Source organism: Procambarus clarkii, chromosome 71 (assembly GCF_040958095.1).
Source record: "Procambarus clarkii isolate CNS0578487 chromosome 71, FALCON_Pclarkii_2.0, whole genome shotgun sequence".
NCBI classification, from domain to species: Eukaryota; Metazoa; Arthropoda; class Malacostraca; order Decapoda; family Cambaridae; genus Procambarus; species Procambarus clarkii.
Genome location: NC_091220.1, coordinates 16,578,758 through 16,594,120, shown reverse-complemented (window position 1 = coordinate 16,594,120; position 15,363 = coordinate 16,578,758). Strand labels below are relative to the sequence as shown.

The window sequence follows — 15,363 nt, the reverse complement described above, 5'->3', positions numbered from 1 at the left end:
AGTCACAGTGAGGCCAGTACTGGATTGGTGACCATTTGAACAGTATCTCCTTTGACTAAGGAGGGATCCTGATAAGCCAAAAAGATTTCCAGTCTCCAACCATGAGATACTGAACTATTTGTTCATTTATTACTTTGCTTTTATGTAATGTACAGTACTGTATATGGAAATCACTTAAAGCTTGACTAGTATAAATACACTTTCTGAAAACTTCAGTCAAGTACTGATAATAAGTGACAAATCCATTTGAAAAAAATATGCATCTTTATCTATCAGCAGTAAATATAATTTGCTATTATCTTCTATTTTGTGTGAGAGTAATACTGCATCTTAATTCTTAAAATTAATGTTTAACTACCAATCACAGTAATGGCAGGTTGAGTATTAAACACACGCAGTTATTAGTAAAAAGCACTAGCATATGAGAATAATGTTAAACTGGTTTTATAGAATTGGTTAAACTGTGAAAAAATGAGCATCACTAAACAAAAGTGCTCATAGCATTAAATACCTCTATCTACCATCAGCGTATCAATACCGTCAGCCGCCTAAAAGTCATCAAAAAAAGAAGGGGAGGGTTTTGCCGATGTCTTTAAGTCGATACCCCTTCCCAAGCCCTCTATTACTGCACTACGCAACACGTGGACATTTCTACTTTAATACGATACTTGTCAAGTGCTGTGCTGTTGGGAGCGAGGTCAGAGGGCTGAGTGGTACTGGATATGGCGTTGGTAGCCAGCTGAGGGTCCGTGTCATCAGAAGTCGAGGGTTTCGTCGAAGTGGAGGACTTGGACTTTGTAGCAGTTCGCCGAGGGGGTCGGGGTTTAGTCCCTGTTGTGGACGCAGTTGGCAACTCTTTGTCAAGACTGGAAATCTGAGGTTCACACTTGACAGCATCATTTGACTGTTCTAGTGAATGAGAATCAGGATTAGAAGACTGGGTTTGACAGGTGATCCCTGTAGCCATTTCCTTCGTATTTTGAAGTTCTATAGGCACGTTTTGCTGCATTTTGGGCTCGCTCTTTTTACCTAAGCTGGCCTGCAACTGTCTAAGCTCAGACCTTGAGGCTGAGTTAAGCAGCACACGAGGAATTGACCCATTGGATTTGCATTTACTCTTGGCTTTTAATATAGATTTAGTCCGTAGATGAGCACTTAAAGAAGTTAAAGTAATACCAAACTTGCCTTCTGCTGATGAATATGATCTAATTTCTTCCTTGCACTTTGCACCTGAAGATGACCGAGTTAAGAGATGAAAACTCTGGCTTAATGTATGGGCTTCACTGTCACCAGCATGATGAGATTGTGATTCTTGTGCAGAGTGTGACCTCAGTTCTGATGCTAGATCAGCTATGGGAGATGATTGTCCTTGCAAGTATGGTCGAAGACAAGAAAGTTCAATTGAGTATTCTGACCCTTGCGAGGGTGAGCTACACCCTGCTCTTTGCACTTCATACTCTGTCCCTGACAGCAAAGACCGTAAGAAAGTCAATTGAGCTTCATAATGTTCTTGTATTTCAGTAAGTCTGGACTCATAATCAGAGTGGAGAACATCCAAATACTGTTCTGCTCCACCCTCATTTATTTTTGTAATACTTAGTTTTAAGTCGTCCACTTGAGCCCGTAGAGCAGCTCTCATAAGAGTCATTTCATCAAGGTTACTTTCAAGCTCATCAATTACTTTTATCTTTTCATCAATATCACTCTGAAGGGCATCCAGCTGTATCTCGTAGGAATTTATCTCGGCAGCCTGGGCTGCTAATTTGTTCTCATACTCGTCTATTTTTGAAACCAAAACACGACCAAACTCGGCTTTCTCCTCCAGCATCTTGGCATCATATTTGCTTTTCACTGTACTAAGCTGCTCCTGATACTCAGCAATTATCAAGCCAATTTTATCTTCATATTCTAGTGACACTTTCTCTTTACTTTCCTCAATAACACCAACTTCCTCGGAAAGTTCTTTTCGTAAAGCTTTCAGCTGCATCAAATGGTCGTCTTTTTCCTCTTTAAGTTTAAGAGCATAAATTTCTTCTTGCTCTTCTAAAGATATCTCTGCTTTCTCAAGCAAATTTTCTAATTTTGCAGTTTTTGACGTGAGTTCTTCAATGGTTTTTGACTTTTGATGGTCCTCATTGATCCGGGAAACTGTTTCTTCCCCAATAATTTCTTTCAGCTTTTTTATCTCTTCCTTAAGAATGTCTTTTTCCTTTGCCATATTTATAACAAGATCTTCACATATAGCTACTTTCTTCTCACCTTCAAGAATGCTGCCAGACTGAATATCACATGACGATTGTAACTGAGCTACCTGTTTCTCCAAGTTGTTTTTCTCAGACTCCAAACTGAGAATTAACTGTTCCAGATCAGTCACCATCTGAGTTTGCATATCCATTGCCATTATTTGCTCTTCTTCAAAGCCATTTTTTAATAGCCTTTTTTCTTCCTCAATCTTCTTTCTCTCTTTCTCTAGCAATTCATTTTTTTGTTGAAGAGCTTCAACCTTGGATTGAAGACTCTCTTTTTCTTGTATCAAATTTATTTTTTGCTTTGAAACAGATTCATTATAATCAAATTTAATTTTCTTGAGTTCTTCATCCAAAGCCGCTTTCTCTTCATATATTTCATCAATGCATTTATGCAGTTTTGTGACCTGGGCTGCATTGCTTACTCTAAGTTCTTCTACTTTATGTCTATGAAGCTTGACTAACTCTGCTATTCTACCTATGTGGTTGCTCTCTAGTTTTGCAACCTCCTCTACATAACTACTACTACTGCTGCTAAGTTCTAATTTTAATCTTTCAACCGAGTTTTTTTTTTTTTCTAGCTCAGCATTAGCTTCCTCGAGACTGCCATTTACCTGCTGTAATTTACTCTCATATTCCTCCACTAACTTGGATTTCTCTCTTTCAAAATTTAATTTGTCATTTTCTAACTGAGTGATTGTAGTTTTTAAGGCTTCACATTCTCCACAGCTTTGTTTCAATTCTTCCTCCAGCTTGGAAATGTCAGCACTTAGCTGATTTATCTGCACAAGCTGAGATTCTATATTGTTCGATACATCTGGTGTTCCTTGAAGTTTCCCCTCAAGCTGTGTGATGTACGCCATGCATTTATCTAATTCAGCGACTTTCACTTCAAGTTCTCGTATTTTCTCCTCCTTGGCAGCAATAATAGACTCAAATTCTTCATGACTCTTAAAAGTTCCACTAGCTGTGGATTTAGCTTTAAGAGTCTCGAGTTCTGATGTAAGTTCATTGATTTGTACCTGCATTCTTGGAATATCTGAATCTATAAGGTTTTTTGTTTCAGCCTCCTTATCATCTAACTTCTTTTGAGTCACCTCAAGAGCATCCTTGAGATCTTTTCCTCTTTTAGTAAGGATCTCAATGAGGTTCTCTTTATCCACAACTTCTCCACATTCTGCATCTGTCACTAGAGAATGGGAAGTCGTAGAAGAATCAAACGGCAGCGACGCGGATGTGGAATACTTGTCTTGGAGGCGAGCCGAAGCTTGTGACTCTGTCAATTCAGTCTTAATTTCTTTCAAATTTTCCATCAAGGAATTAATTTTTTCTTGAAGCTCTTTTACTTCTTTACTTTTTTCTTCTTCTGATAGCTTGAATTTCTCCTCAAAATCTTTTCTTTGCCTTTCATTTTCTGTAAGTATAGTCTTGTACTTTGTCTCCAGAGAAGCCTTGTCCTCCTCCAAAGCAATATAGTTCTCCATTGATTGTTTCTGATTATTTGTGAGAGTAACAGTTAACTCTTGGATGGTTCCTTCTCGAGCTGCCAACTCCTCGCGAAACTCTTCCTCTTTGTTGTACATCTCTGTTGTCATGTTGAAGTTCTTAGCATTTAGGTCTTCCAGCTGATGTTGCAGATCCTCCAGCTGTAGCTTCAGGGCCTCCACACTTGCTGTTTTTTCTTTGTTTGATATTTCAAGTTCTTGATATGATGATTCCATATGTTGATGTTTATTTGTCAAGTCCAAATATTCAGTCTGTAAAGTGGCAAATGTTTCCATCAATTTGTCCTTCTCTGACTTCATTTTTTCACCGTCTTCCTTAAGACGTGCCATTTCATCTTTGAGAGAGTCTACAAAGTCTGTCATGTCATCCTGGATACTTTGCACTTTTTTATTAAGGAAGATTGTTAGATCAGTCTTTTGTCTTACTTCTTCTTCCAGTGTCTCTTTTTTTTGTACGACAGCATCGAACTCCTTTTTATCCACCACAGGTACTTTGGTTGACCTTAATTCGCCAGATTTGTATTGTAACAGTTCATCATTTATTATTTTTTTATCATACAACACATTTTCAAGTTCTTGTTCATGTGTATCCTTAAGTCGGACGAGAGTCTGCTGGAGGTCATCTATCTGACTGTTCTTCTCCTCCATTTCCTTAATTAGATCATCTCGTTCAACCATAACAGCCTTCACCAACATGTCAAATGTTCCTTGAAGCTCACACATTTTAAGCTCGACCATTTCAACTTTACGCTTGAGAACTTCACATTCCTTCTGTTTATGCTCACGTTCTCGAGCCATAACCTTCAAGTGCCTGTTGGTAACCTTTAACTTATCATTCAACTCCTTCATTTCTTTTTCCATACTCTGTACCTTCTCCACCAATTCTTCTATTTCTTTTTCTTTTTCTTCAACATTGGTCCTTGAGTCTATTTCAGCTTCAGCTGCAGATGTTGTTGTCTTAGCAGCCAGTAACTCTTTTGTCTGTTCCTCCATCTTTGTCTTTTCAGCAACAAGCATCTCGATTTCAGTGCGGTATTCAGTCATCATTATATCTAACACCTCCAACTTTCGCAACAAATCAGACTTCTCCTCTGCCAACATAGTGCACTTGTTTGTGACATCTTGAACCTCACTCATTTTAAATTCAATGTCCATCTTCTTTTTCTTATTTTCCTCTTCAAGTACTTGATAATTTTGTTTGTTTTCCTCAAGATCCTTTGCCAAAGATGACATTGAAACCTTCAAAGATGCAACCTCTTTGTTGGCTGCCTGAAGCTGATCTTCCAATTCAATGAAGGATTGCTCTTTAACAGACATGCACTTGCCCATATCATCTTTAACTCGACGTAGTTCAGCCACAAGTACCGATAGAGAGGCTACTTGATCCCGAACTGGCGATCCATTACCTTGAGTCTGCTTACCTGCATTGTCCTTCCCTGGAATATCCTTTGGAGAACTTCCTGATGTGGATTGTGTGACTGTAGGAAGAGCTGCATCAGAATCTAGCAGAGAGGTTGAAGGTGTAACAGAGGGAGCAGGAGCTACAGCATGTGGCACTTCACTTACATCTTTACCTGTCATCACTGCACCAGGTATCACATCTCTATCACTTCTATTTACTTTCTCCAGGTTTTCATCTTTATTTTTGACATTATCATTTTCAGCTATTTCACTCTTTTTTGTCTCTACAATTTCTGTTGGTAACACATCATCTACCAAGCCTTCACTATTTTCTGTAACACATTTTTTCATTTCTATTTTACCTTCTACATTAACTGAATCAATTTCTTTATGATAAACCTCTTTCTCTTTCAACATTTCTTGTTTCACTTCATCATCACTGATTCCATTTGCTTTTTCTGCTTCAACTTTTACCACTTTAACTACATCCTCACCCTTTTTAGGCTCGGATATAGGCACATTTACTGTATTAATGGCACTATCAGACTCCCGAGGGCGTTCTTCTCTTGCAGCCTCGTCAAGAGCCTCACTAATGATCGTGTCTGCCATTTTAATTACGTATGCTTCTTCACTACCACACAAGACATTAACATCTTCCATCACTCTCTCAGATTCATCATCTTTCTTATTTGCACTTCCTTCAACTTTAACCTGGGAAATTTCATTACACTTATCACTACACTTTACTTCAACCTCATTACTACCAAATTTAGCACCCTCAATAGAAATGTTTCCCTCCCCAACAGCCACTGCATCACCACCACCACCACAACCACTGACAAGAGGCTTCTCTGCCTTATCATCATCAAACAAACTATTACTAGTTGTGCTCACTTGCAGCAAATAATCACCAGCTTTGGCATCTAACAGTGCTATATTCCTATCTTTCTCCAAGATGTCACTTTCAAGAGCTTCCAGCTTCTCTGCAATTCTCTTCTTTTCGGCCTCATAGTTATGGAACTTTCTCTCGCTGGCCGAGGTACTGTCTTCCTGGATCTGCTGCAGAAGACGGTGACTGCTCTTGGTCAGCTGCTGAAACTCTTGGTGAAGGGCATTTCGGTCAGCAGTCAGCTTTAGTAGGTGCTCTTGCACCTGCTGACATTCCAGCTCTATTTGCTGCTTGGGGTCTGCCATGGCTGATGAGTGAGAGCAAGAATAAAGCAGGGTCCTCTTATTTTAAAGCTTCTAACACTGTTGCTTTCTATTCTCTGCTGCTTTCCCAGTTGCAGCAGATTCCTTATAGTGCCACTTGTGTTACTCTGTGGCACTCCACCTTGGACTTGGTGTGCCCACCACCCTCTCTACAGGAGTCCTCCCCTTGACTGCTGCATCTCAAGATGTTGGGGCCAGGCTGCCATAAAGCCTGGCACTGCTCCAATATCAGCCTCACTCACCTTACCCAACAACCTAAATTTAGCATCAACCATGCTTAACGTTCTCTTTACAGCACAACCGTTGGCACACAGCCATATATATATATATTTCCATAACTATGATAATTTATCATTAACTGCCAAACACTATTGTCATTATAAATCAAGAATCATTGGGCACAATATACAGAAAGACAAACCACATGACATTAGCAAGGTCTCACCTGACACACTGACTGGCACTTGGCCTCGGCCAGCTCACTCAGCAAGTTCTCGTATTTATGGCTCCAGGTGTCCAGCTGCTCCTGGTGAGAGAGTTGCTGCTGGTCAAGTTCGTCCTTTAGTGCAGCAATGGTGGCATCTCTAGTGGCGATGGCACGCTGGTGGCTACTCCTGGCTGCCTCCAACTGAGAGTGCTGGGACTTGTTCGCGTCCATGGAGGCACTCGCCAAATTCTCATCATGCTGTTTTTGGAGTCTGTCAAGTTCACACCTGCCAACAGATACTTTACACAGTTAAACAATCAATAACAACAACATAAAGAAGTAAATTCCAAGTTAAAAGTACTAACCATCAAATCTTGTCCTCATAAATAGTGTTTTTATCCCAACCACAACATAACCAAAGAAAATGGGGGGAGATCTCACCTCAAGGCAACTCTCTCAACTCCACAAATAGTTGCAAGGACAGTGCCAACAGCCAACATCACCTCAACCACTTTACCTCTTAAAAGAAGCTTCACTGATACTCTCCCTCGGAGTACACAAACCATAAAAGTTGCAATTTTAATCAAGAATTACCATACCAAGAAAATAAACCTCTTAATCTAATGATGTCCCATAAATGTCTAACCACTATTCCTCTGACTAACAATCCAGTGGTCATACCTGTGACTAGCTTTCAGATCTTATCTATTCACACATACACACACACTTCTTGAGCCTATATAAAACAAAATGTTTATGTGCAGAAGTACTGACCTAATTAAACTTGAAAAGATTGAACTATAAGCATTAGGAATTATCTATTAACCATTAACCTTCCTGTGTGTTACCTTCTCAACTTGTAAAATTTTAATTTTAACTCATGTTTAGATATAGTTTTAAATGTTTCTTCCATTAGTGCATTCCACACACTCCCTACCCTCAAGCTGAATAAGGTTCTTTATAGTTCTTTGGTTGAGTCAGATGCTCAGCTTCCACTTGTGTCACCATGTCTTGTTCCCACCCTTGTTGTCTGTAATAACCTTGTCAATATGTTTAACTAACTTGCATGCTATAATCATGTCCCATTTTCGTTTCCCCAGCATTTTAAGTTTATTGTGCATGTCTGCAAAAAACTTAGCTCCTTCAAATGGTGGCAAGACGTAAGTTGATCCTTTTAATGTCCTCGAGAAGGTATGGGTTCCAAACAGAAAGCATACAATGGTATTGGTCTCAAATAGGTGGAGAGATTCCAACAGGAAGTTCTTTTATTTTGAAATAAGTTTGTGAAAGCTTTTAAGTTGCATCTGCATAGTTTGTGTAATTATTATAATAGCCAGAACAGCACTACTTGGCCTAGGGTGCAAGGTACGATGTGTCTCAAAGACAGAACGATTTTCATTATTTTAAAACATTTCTTTCCAAATTGGTTCTTTCCTAACAATAATAATATATTATATTAGTTACATGATTTACTAACTTTGTTATGTTCGGTTAGGATAGGTTAGGTAGGTTAGGTTTAATCAAATTTGTGTGTTAGTTTTGACTTAAAGTAAAAAAAAAAAAATCAAATCATGTATAATGTAATAGAAATTTAATATGTAAGCATATTGATAAACCCCCCAAAAATGAACAAGGAATTAAAGTTGATCTACAAAAATTAAAATCAAGAGATGGATATAAGAAACACACATGTTTGCAGATACCTGGACTGCAGGTCACTCACAAAATATTTCATACCAAGAACGACATTTCCAAGAGGCCATCACATTTGGCCAGTGATCGTAGAACAAGTAAACACCAAAGTTCCGCACAGCTCTTTACATACGTTTCTTCGTGAGCTTGGGACATTTCCCACAAAGAACAGCACTGGATGCTTGTGGTGTCAAAGACCTTTAGTAAACATCTGTTGTGAATTCTATACCACATACCTTTTTTTTATACTAACAGGTCAATGCACTCGACTTAGCCACACAAAGAGAACTAAAATAAACACAGTATCAAAGTGTCATGAATATATTTAATTCACAGCAGGTAACATGTGATCAAAGATACATATACTGTAAATGTATTCAGCAGCAAGGAGGCACTTACAGACTCTTCCAAGTAACTTTTTCATGAAAAATTAATATATATATATTTATTTATTTATTTATTTATATATATACAAGAAGTTACATTGGGGTTATGAGAGTACATAGCATGACGTGTTTACATTCTTGTAAAGCCACTAGTACGCACAGTGTTTCGGACAGGTCCTTAATCCACCAGATCCTTTATCTACCAGATCGGGTAAGATGAAAAGGTACATTGTAGCAAAATTTTCTATCATATAACTGTAATATAAATTGAAAGAGATGATTACACTGGTGTAGATATTATCTTAAGTACTAGTATTGTTGGAGTGGATAGCACAAGATACAGTAAAAGTTTGAAGCACAACTATGAGGATGAAATTAGGTACTTTTTGGTTTTACTTTTGAATAAAGCATAGGTTGGACAATTTTCTAATTCATTTGGGAGTGAGTTCAATAGACTGCATCCTTTTATTTGGATGAAATGTTTGCATAAATTTAGTTTAACTTTGGGGATATCAAAGACATTTATTTCTGGTGTGGTGCTCATGGGGTTCTATTATACATATCCAGGAAAAGTTTCAGATCAAGATTAGCATTTAGGAATAAGGTTTTGTACGTATAAATAGCACAAGAGAATGTGTGGAGTGAGAGCATGTTTAGCATGTTTAGGGGACTTGAAGATATAGATTTGTATGTTGATTGCAGAAAGGAATATTAGAAAATGCAAACTGAAATCTTAACTTGAAAATGGTTAAACCTTGAGAAATGCAGATGACCTGAGTCTCCTGCATGAGCACTGCAACAGATGCAGACAAGCAGCAAGAATGCTCTCCAGTTGCAAGCAACAATAAGGTATTAATATAATCTCCAAGTACACTCCAAGACAAGCCAGACTGAAGCTCTACACGAGACAACACAGACAAGGTCACATACCACCAAACAACAAAACTTTAGCATATCAAAATTAACCATTTTAAATATAACTTTTATATGTATTTATAACTTTCATAACTTGCATATGAATTTTAAAATTTGACTCTTCTACAGCAGCTATATAAAAATGATCATTCTTGCCCATGCCCTCAAAAAATAACAAGTTCCAAAATTTATTTTTCATTATAGAATTATTAACTTTACGTAAAATGTAAAAAAAAAAAAAAATTATTCTATATTGTGAATATTACTGGGTGGAGGTGGTCTGAAAGGTTCCATGGTGGCTATGTGGTCTGGCGTCTGTCAACACACGATGCCAACTTTGCCGACACTGAGGTATGCGAGAGGCAAATTCTGTCTTCTCCTCGGATGTTTCAATGATTGTTTATCACTTGTTTCTTTTTATTTACAAGTGTATGTGTGTTGAATAACTTGATAAATCACATCATTTACATAACATGATATTGTTTCAACTGATAATTGACTTACCTGGTATACTTCATTACAACCAAATAGTGGTGAAAACCATATGAACATAATATACAATGGTGTTGGGCTCTGGGCAATGACATATGGCCTAACTGGCATCATATGGCTGAGAGAATAGATTGAAACAAAGTACCTGCAGTTACTTAGCCACCATTGTGCCACCTCAGATGAGGATATGCTCCTAGTGTATGTAATGCATGATAATGATTCAATTGATAATTGGTTTTCCTGGTATACCTCATTATAACCATAAGGAGTTGTGAAAACCATATGAACATCATTGGTATACATATCATGTAAATACGATAGAATTTTATACAATGACCACACTCACCCAGTAACATTTATGACAATAATCGCATTTACATACCAGTAGTAACGCAACCACTAAACAATAGCAGGATTTGTTCGTGGGTCAAGGTAAGTGCCACTACATCTACATAGAGCTATTATATCCTTATTTGCTTCATGTAAGTAAAACCCCAGACAATAATTGTTCAAATCGTCAAGTGGCGATAACCACATTACCCTGTGAATCAACATGTGACGATAACCGCTGTCCGGATGTTAATAGGAAAGGCAACTTTTAATCACTTATAAATAGAACTGCAGGTACAGTATTGTATTTACAAATGAATGAATGCATAATTACCTAAGTAATTACCTAAGTGTAGTTACAGGATGAGAGCTATGCTCATGGTGTTCCGTCTTCCAGTACTCTGTCATACAACGCTTTGAAACTACAGTACTGACGGTTTTGGTCTCCATCACCTTCTCCCTTAACTTGTTCCAACCGTCTACCACTCTGTGAAAGTGAGTTTTCTTATATTTCTTTGACAACTTTGTTTTGTTAGCCTACATCTATGACCTTTGGTTCTTCAAGTTCCAGGTCTCAGGAATTTTTCCCTAACAATTTTGTTAATTCCCATTACTATTCTGTAAGTACATAGTGATCAAATTATCCCTTTTTTTGTCTATCTTCTAGTTTTGGCATATTTAATGCCTCTAACCTTTCCTTGTAGCTCTTGTCTTTCAGTTCTGGGTGCATGTCTTTGTACCTTTTCCAGTTTGTTGATGTGCTTCTTAAGATATGGGCACCATACAACTACTGCATATTCCAACTGTGGTCTCAAAATATTGTGAAAAATTTATTTAGTATTTCACCATCCATGTATTTAAAAGCAATTAAGAAATTGGAAAGTGTATCATAGGCTCCTGGCACAATTCCATGGACAACCAGTCATTGGCACCCTACTGGTTGCCACTAGGCTCTCAACCTTAAATAGTTTCATGCTGGAACTGCCTTTCTCAAGAACATCACTCCATCAGGGATCATTCACTCCTAGGCTGACTCGCATCTGGAACTTGTTAGCTCAACAGGTTGACACACGGGAGATCAGTTCAACTGATCACATGAAGGCACACAGTTGGCTACAAGCTCATCCTGTTCCTTATATGAGTGCTACCTAATGTTGTTAATGAATAAAGACTATTCCTACCGATGCATATAACAGGCTCATGAAATAAATGGGCCTCTAGGAGTGGGCTTCAACTGAGCTGAGAAAGGATTACAGCTCTTGCTTGCAGTTTCACCAGGTTCCTTATATGATAGTTCCCTATGTGATAGTTTCAAAGTACCTTCTCATGAAATAAACGTGTCTCTAGACAACCCGTTCTCGCAAATTCGTAAAGTCAATATTGACTTATTAACTACGTGCATAGGTGATATACTAAACATAATAGATACCCTTAAAAAGATTCATAGAAAACACCGACCTTACCTAACCTTGTTAGTATTTTAAGATAAGCATCTTATTGCTTCGTAATTACAATTATTACTTAACCTATACCTATTATAGGTTAGGTAATAATTGTAATTACGAAGCAATAAGATGCTTATCTTAACATACTAAGTAGGTTAGGTAAGGTCGGTGTTTTCTATGAATCTTTTTAAGGGTATCTATTATGTTAAGTATGTCACCTATGCACATATTTAATAAGTCACTTTTGACTTATTAAATTTGCGAGAACGGGTTGCTCTAGAACCAGGCATGAGATGAGTTGAGGTAGGATAACAGCTGTTGCTTGCTGTTTCACTATGTACATTATTTGACACCCTTTATGAACCCCTCTTAGTTATAAAAAAAAAAAAAAAAAAAAAAAAGAGTGAGAGTGTGAGCAAGCTAGGAAGAGAAAAATGAGTAAAAGAAAGTAAAAAGGGAGGGGAAAAGAGGAAAAGGAACAAAAGAGAACAGAGAATAAAAGAGGAGAAATGAGAGAGGAAAACCAGAGAAAGAGAACAGTAAAAGGTAGAGGGAGAAAGGAGAGGATAAGAGAAAAGACAAAAAAAAAAAAATGGAAAAAAAAAGGGAGGGGTAATAGGGTGGAGTCAGCAGGAGGCAAGTGGGAGAGCATCGGGGCTGGAGGAAGTGTTGGGGGTGCGCCAGGCCAGAAATAGGCAAGCTGGCACCAGCGATGCTGCCCTACACTTCCCTGCCCTGCCCCATTTCACATATTCTCGGTCTATTATTATCACCACAGGTGCTGCACGTAGCATTATTCCCACTGGTTCTACACCATCAGTCAAGCCTTCACCACCACTCCACCACTCACACTCCATCTCCACTACCCAACTTAACCCCTTACTCCCCTTCATTCCAAAACTTTAAACTAATACTGTACACTAAACATTTTTTGTTTGAATATGTTTTCTCACTCTTCAACTTCCCACCCACTATTTCCACCTCCCCACCCACTATTTCCACCTCCCCACCCACTATTTCCATCTTCCTGCCATTTCTTCTGAACATGGAAACGGTGGAAAATGAGAAATGGTGGGAAAAAGTGAGAAACATTATGGAACATGAATCAGAACTACTGAGTGATGGCCACTATTGTATGTGACCTTCCCTTTAAATTTATATACGTGCAGCACATTGTCAAGCAAAACATGGTGAAGAATGTCAGGAAGTAGGAGAGTAAAAACATTACAATCCAGTTAGTTCCTGGCTAGCAAGCCTCTAAAAGATATGAACCCACTCAACTTGGCTACCTACCCCCCCACTCTTGCTTTTTTAAAATAATATCTGTGTTTTCCATGTACAGTATTTTCAACTTTTTGGCATTTAAAAGTAGTACAGTATATGTCAGATTCTTCCTATTATAGATCATATCTGTCTATATGTATCTATCTATTTGACATCAACGGAAAATAGAGTACAAAACACTACTGACAAAATTCCCCAATCTACAGTTCTTTTTCTTCTATCATTTAAATCATATTCTCGGATATTTACTGTTGCTCTTCATACACACATTTGTGTACTCGCCTATATAAGCTTGCATGGGTTAAGCATTAGCTCCTAGCCCCACTGTCAAAAATTGTTTTAATTTAATACAATAACTCATTTTCCACAATATCTAATCATATTTACATTTTACAGAGAAATCACATTAATGTGATGTATCAATGATCAAATCCAACAGGAGTCTTGATGAGGGTTCGAACCTATGCGCTGGGTGTTCCCAGGCGAGCTCTAGTCGACTGTACCGCGACATGACCGTAAGAATATTATCCAGGTTGCAATTCTTATGACCATATCGTGGTGCAGTCAACGAGAACACTCAGTGCATAGGTTCGAACCTTCATCAAGGCTACTGTTGGATTTGTATATTTACATTTAATGTAGTTTATTGAGTTAACTTCAACTACTTCTTCACCTAATTCATTTGACTTATTTACAACTCTGGCATTGAAGTTCTTACTGACATCTCTATGGATCATTTGTCTAGTTTCTAACTGTGCTTCCTTGTGCTGCTGTTCACAGCAATGAACATGGCTTCTTTATCTATTTTACTAATTTCCATTAGAATCTTGTATGTCATGATCATGATCCTCCTCTCCCTCCCATCGATCTGTATATGTAATTACCTAAATGTAGTTACAGGTTGAGAGCAATGCTCAACGTGTCACCTCTCTTCGTAATATTCTTTGTCATTTAACACGCATAAGCCACTGATGGTTTCAGCATCCACCACCTTCTCACTTAACTTGTTCTAACCATCTACAAAAGAGAACTTTATCATTTTTTTATACTGTATAAATTCAATTTGCAACATCATCTCGTGTGTAATTCCAAACATGTTACTTCAATATAAATTAACATGTGTAGGATTGACAAATTTGAGTAGACATTTAAATCTTCAAGTAATGAGGACTAATGTGTGTCTGGTTATCCATCTTAAATATACTGTACTCTCATAGGCAACGCAAGATAAAATTATGCCACAAGTTGAGGCCAACGAGCATTAAAGGTCATAATGTTTAAACTTGGCAACAGACCTGCACTTGGGATGCTGGTATTCTCACGCACACATATATACCCACTCTATATTATACAACTTTTTAGAAACACTGCATATTATTTTTCATATATATACCTGTAAAACAGTAATGTACTTCTGTATTTTTATTTTTGATTTTGCAAACCACTGTTCTCTATAAATACATTGAAAACTATTAAAATATCTAAATTTATAACTATCTTCAGCTCTACCAACTGTGTACTTTTTAACCCAGTTCTTCGGTGCTAGATGTGCCTCATTCCCTGCAACAACTTGCCTCACTTAAAACATCACTATCATTTTTGTCCTACATATTATATTACATTTAAAATTCCTTTATAAACTAATTTGCTTCCAATTTTTATAACGTATCAGTCTCTACAAACTGAAGCCTCAACTTCATTACATTACAATGGAAACCATATTTATAAATTAATAGGAACCTTATCTCAAAATCTTTTATATACAGATGTAGTCTTTTTACTGATTAATCTGTAATAGAAACCAATCCTAAACCTACCTGGTTATACCATATGTAGTCATAATCTAAGCATTAAAATTTACGGAGACCTCTTAACACAAAATGAAAACTATCCATGGCAGTTTGTTTTATCTAATCTGATTAGTGGCTTTCCAGTGGCTTCAACTCCTAAAAGTTGAAGCAAAGGTTCTTTTGTTGCAGGGTGAGGGGGGTTTTCTTATCCCCTTGGAGGTGCCATTCGAACGCCCAA

At 37.7% G+C, this 15,363-nt stretch overlaps 1 protein-coding gene across 6 annotated transcripts in view; it reads right to left on the bottom strand.

Annotated features, from left to right (window-relative positions):
* The window catches only part of LOC123745612 (golgin subfamily A member 4), an 86,181-nt gene that overhangs the window by 32,170 nt on the left and 38,648 nt on the right, over window positions 1-15,363 (bottom strand). For all 6 annotated transcript variants that reach the window (XR_011224305.1, XR_011224309.1, XR_011224306.1 and 3 more), the window contains one exon: window positions 6,810-7,077. Coding sequence is in view for 1 of the 6 variants with exons in the window: in XM_069312097.1 (XP_069168198.1) it covers window positions 6,810-7,077 (268 nt within the window). In the remaining 5 variants the exon portion in view is untranslated. The remainder of the gene's footprint in view (window positions 1-6,809; window positions 7,078-15,363) is intronic.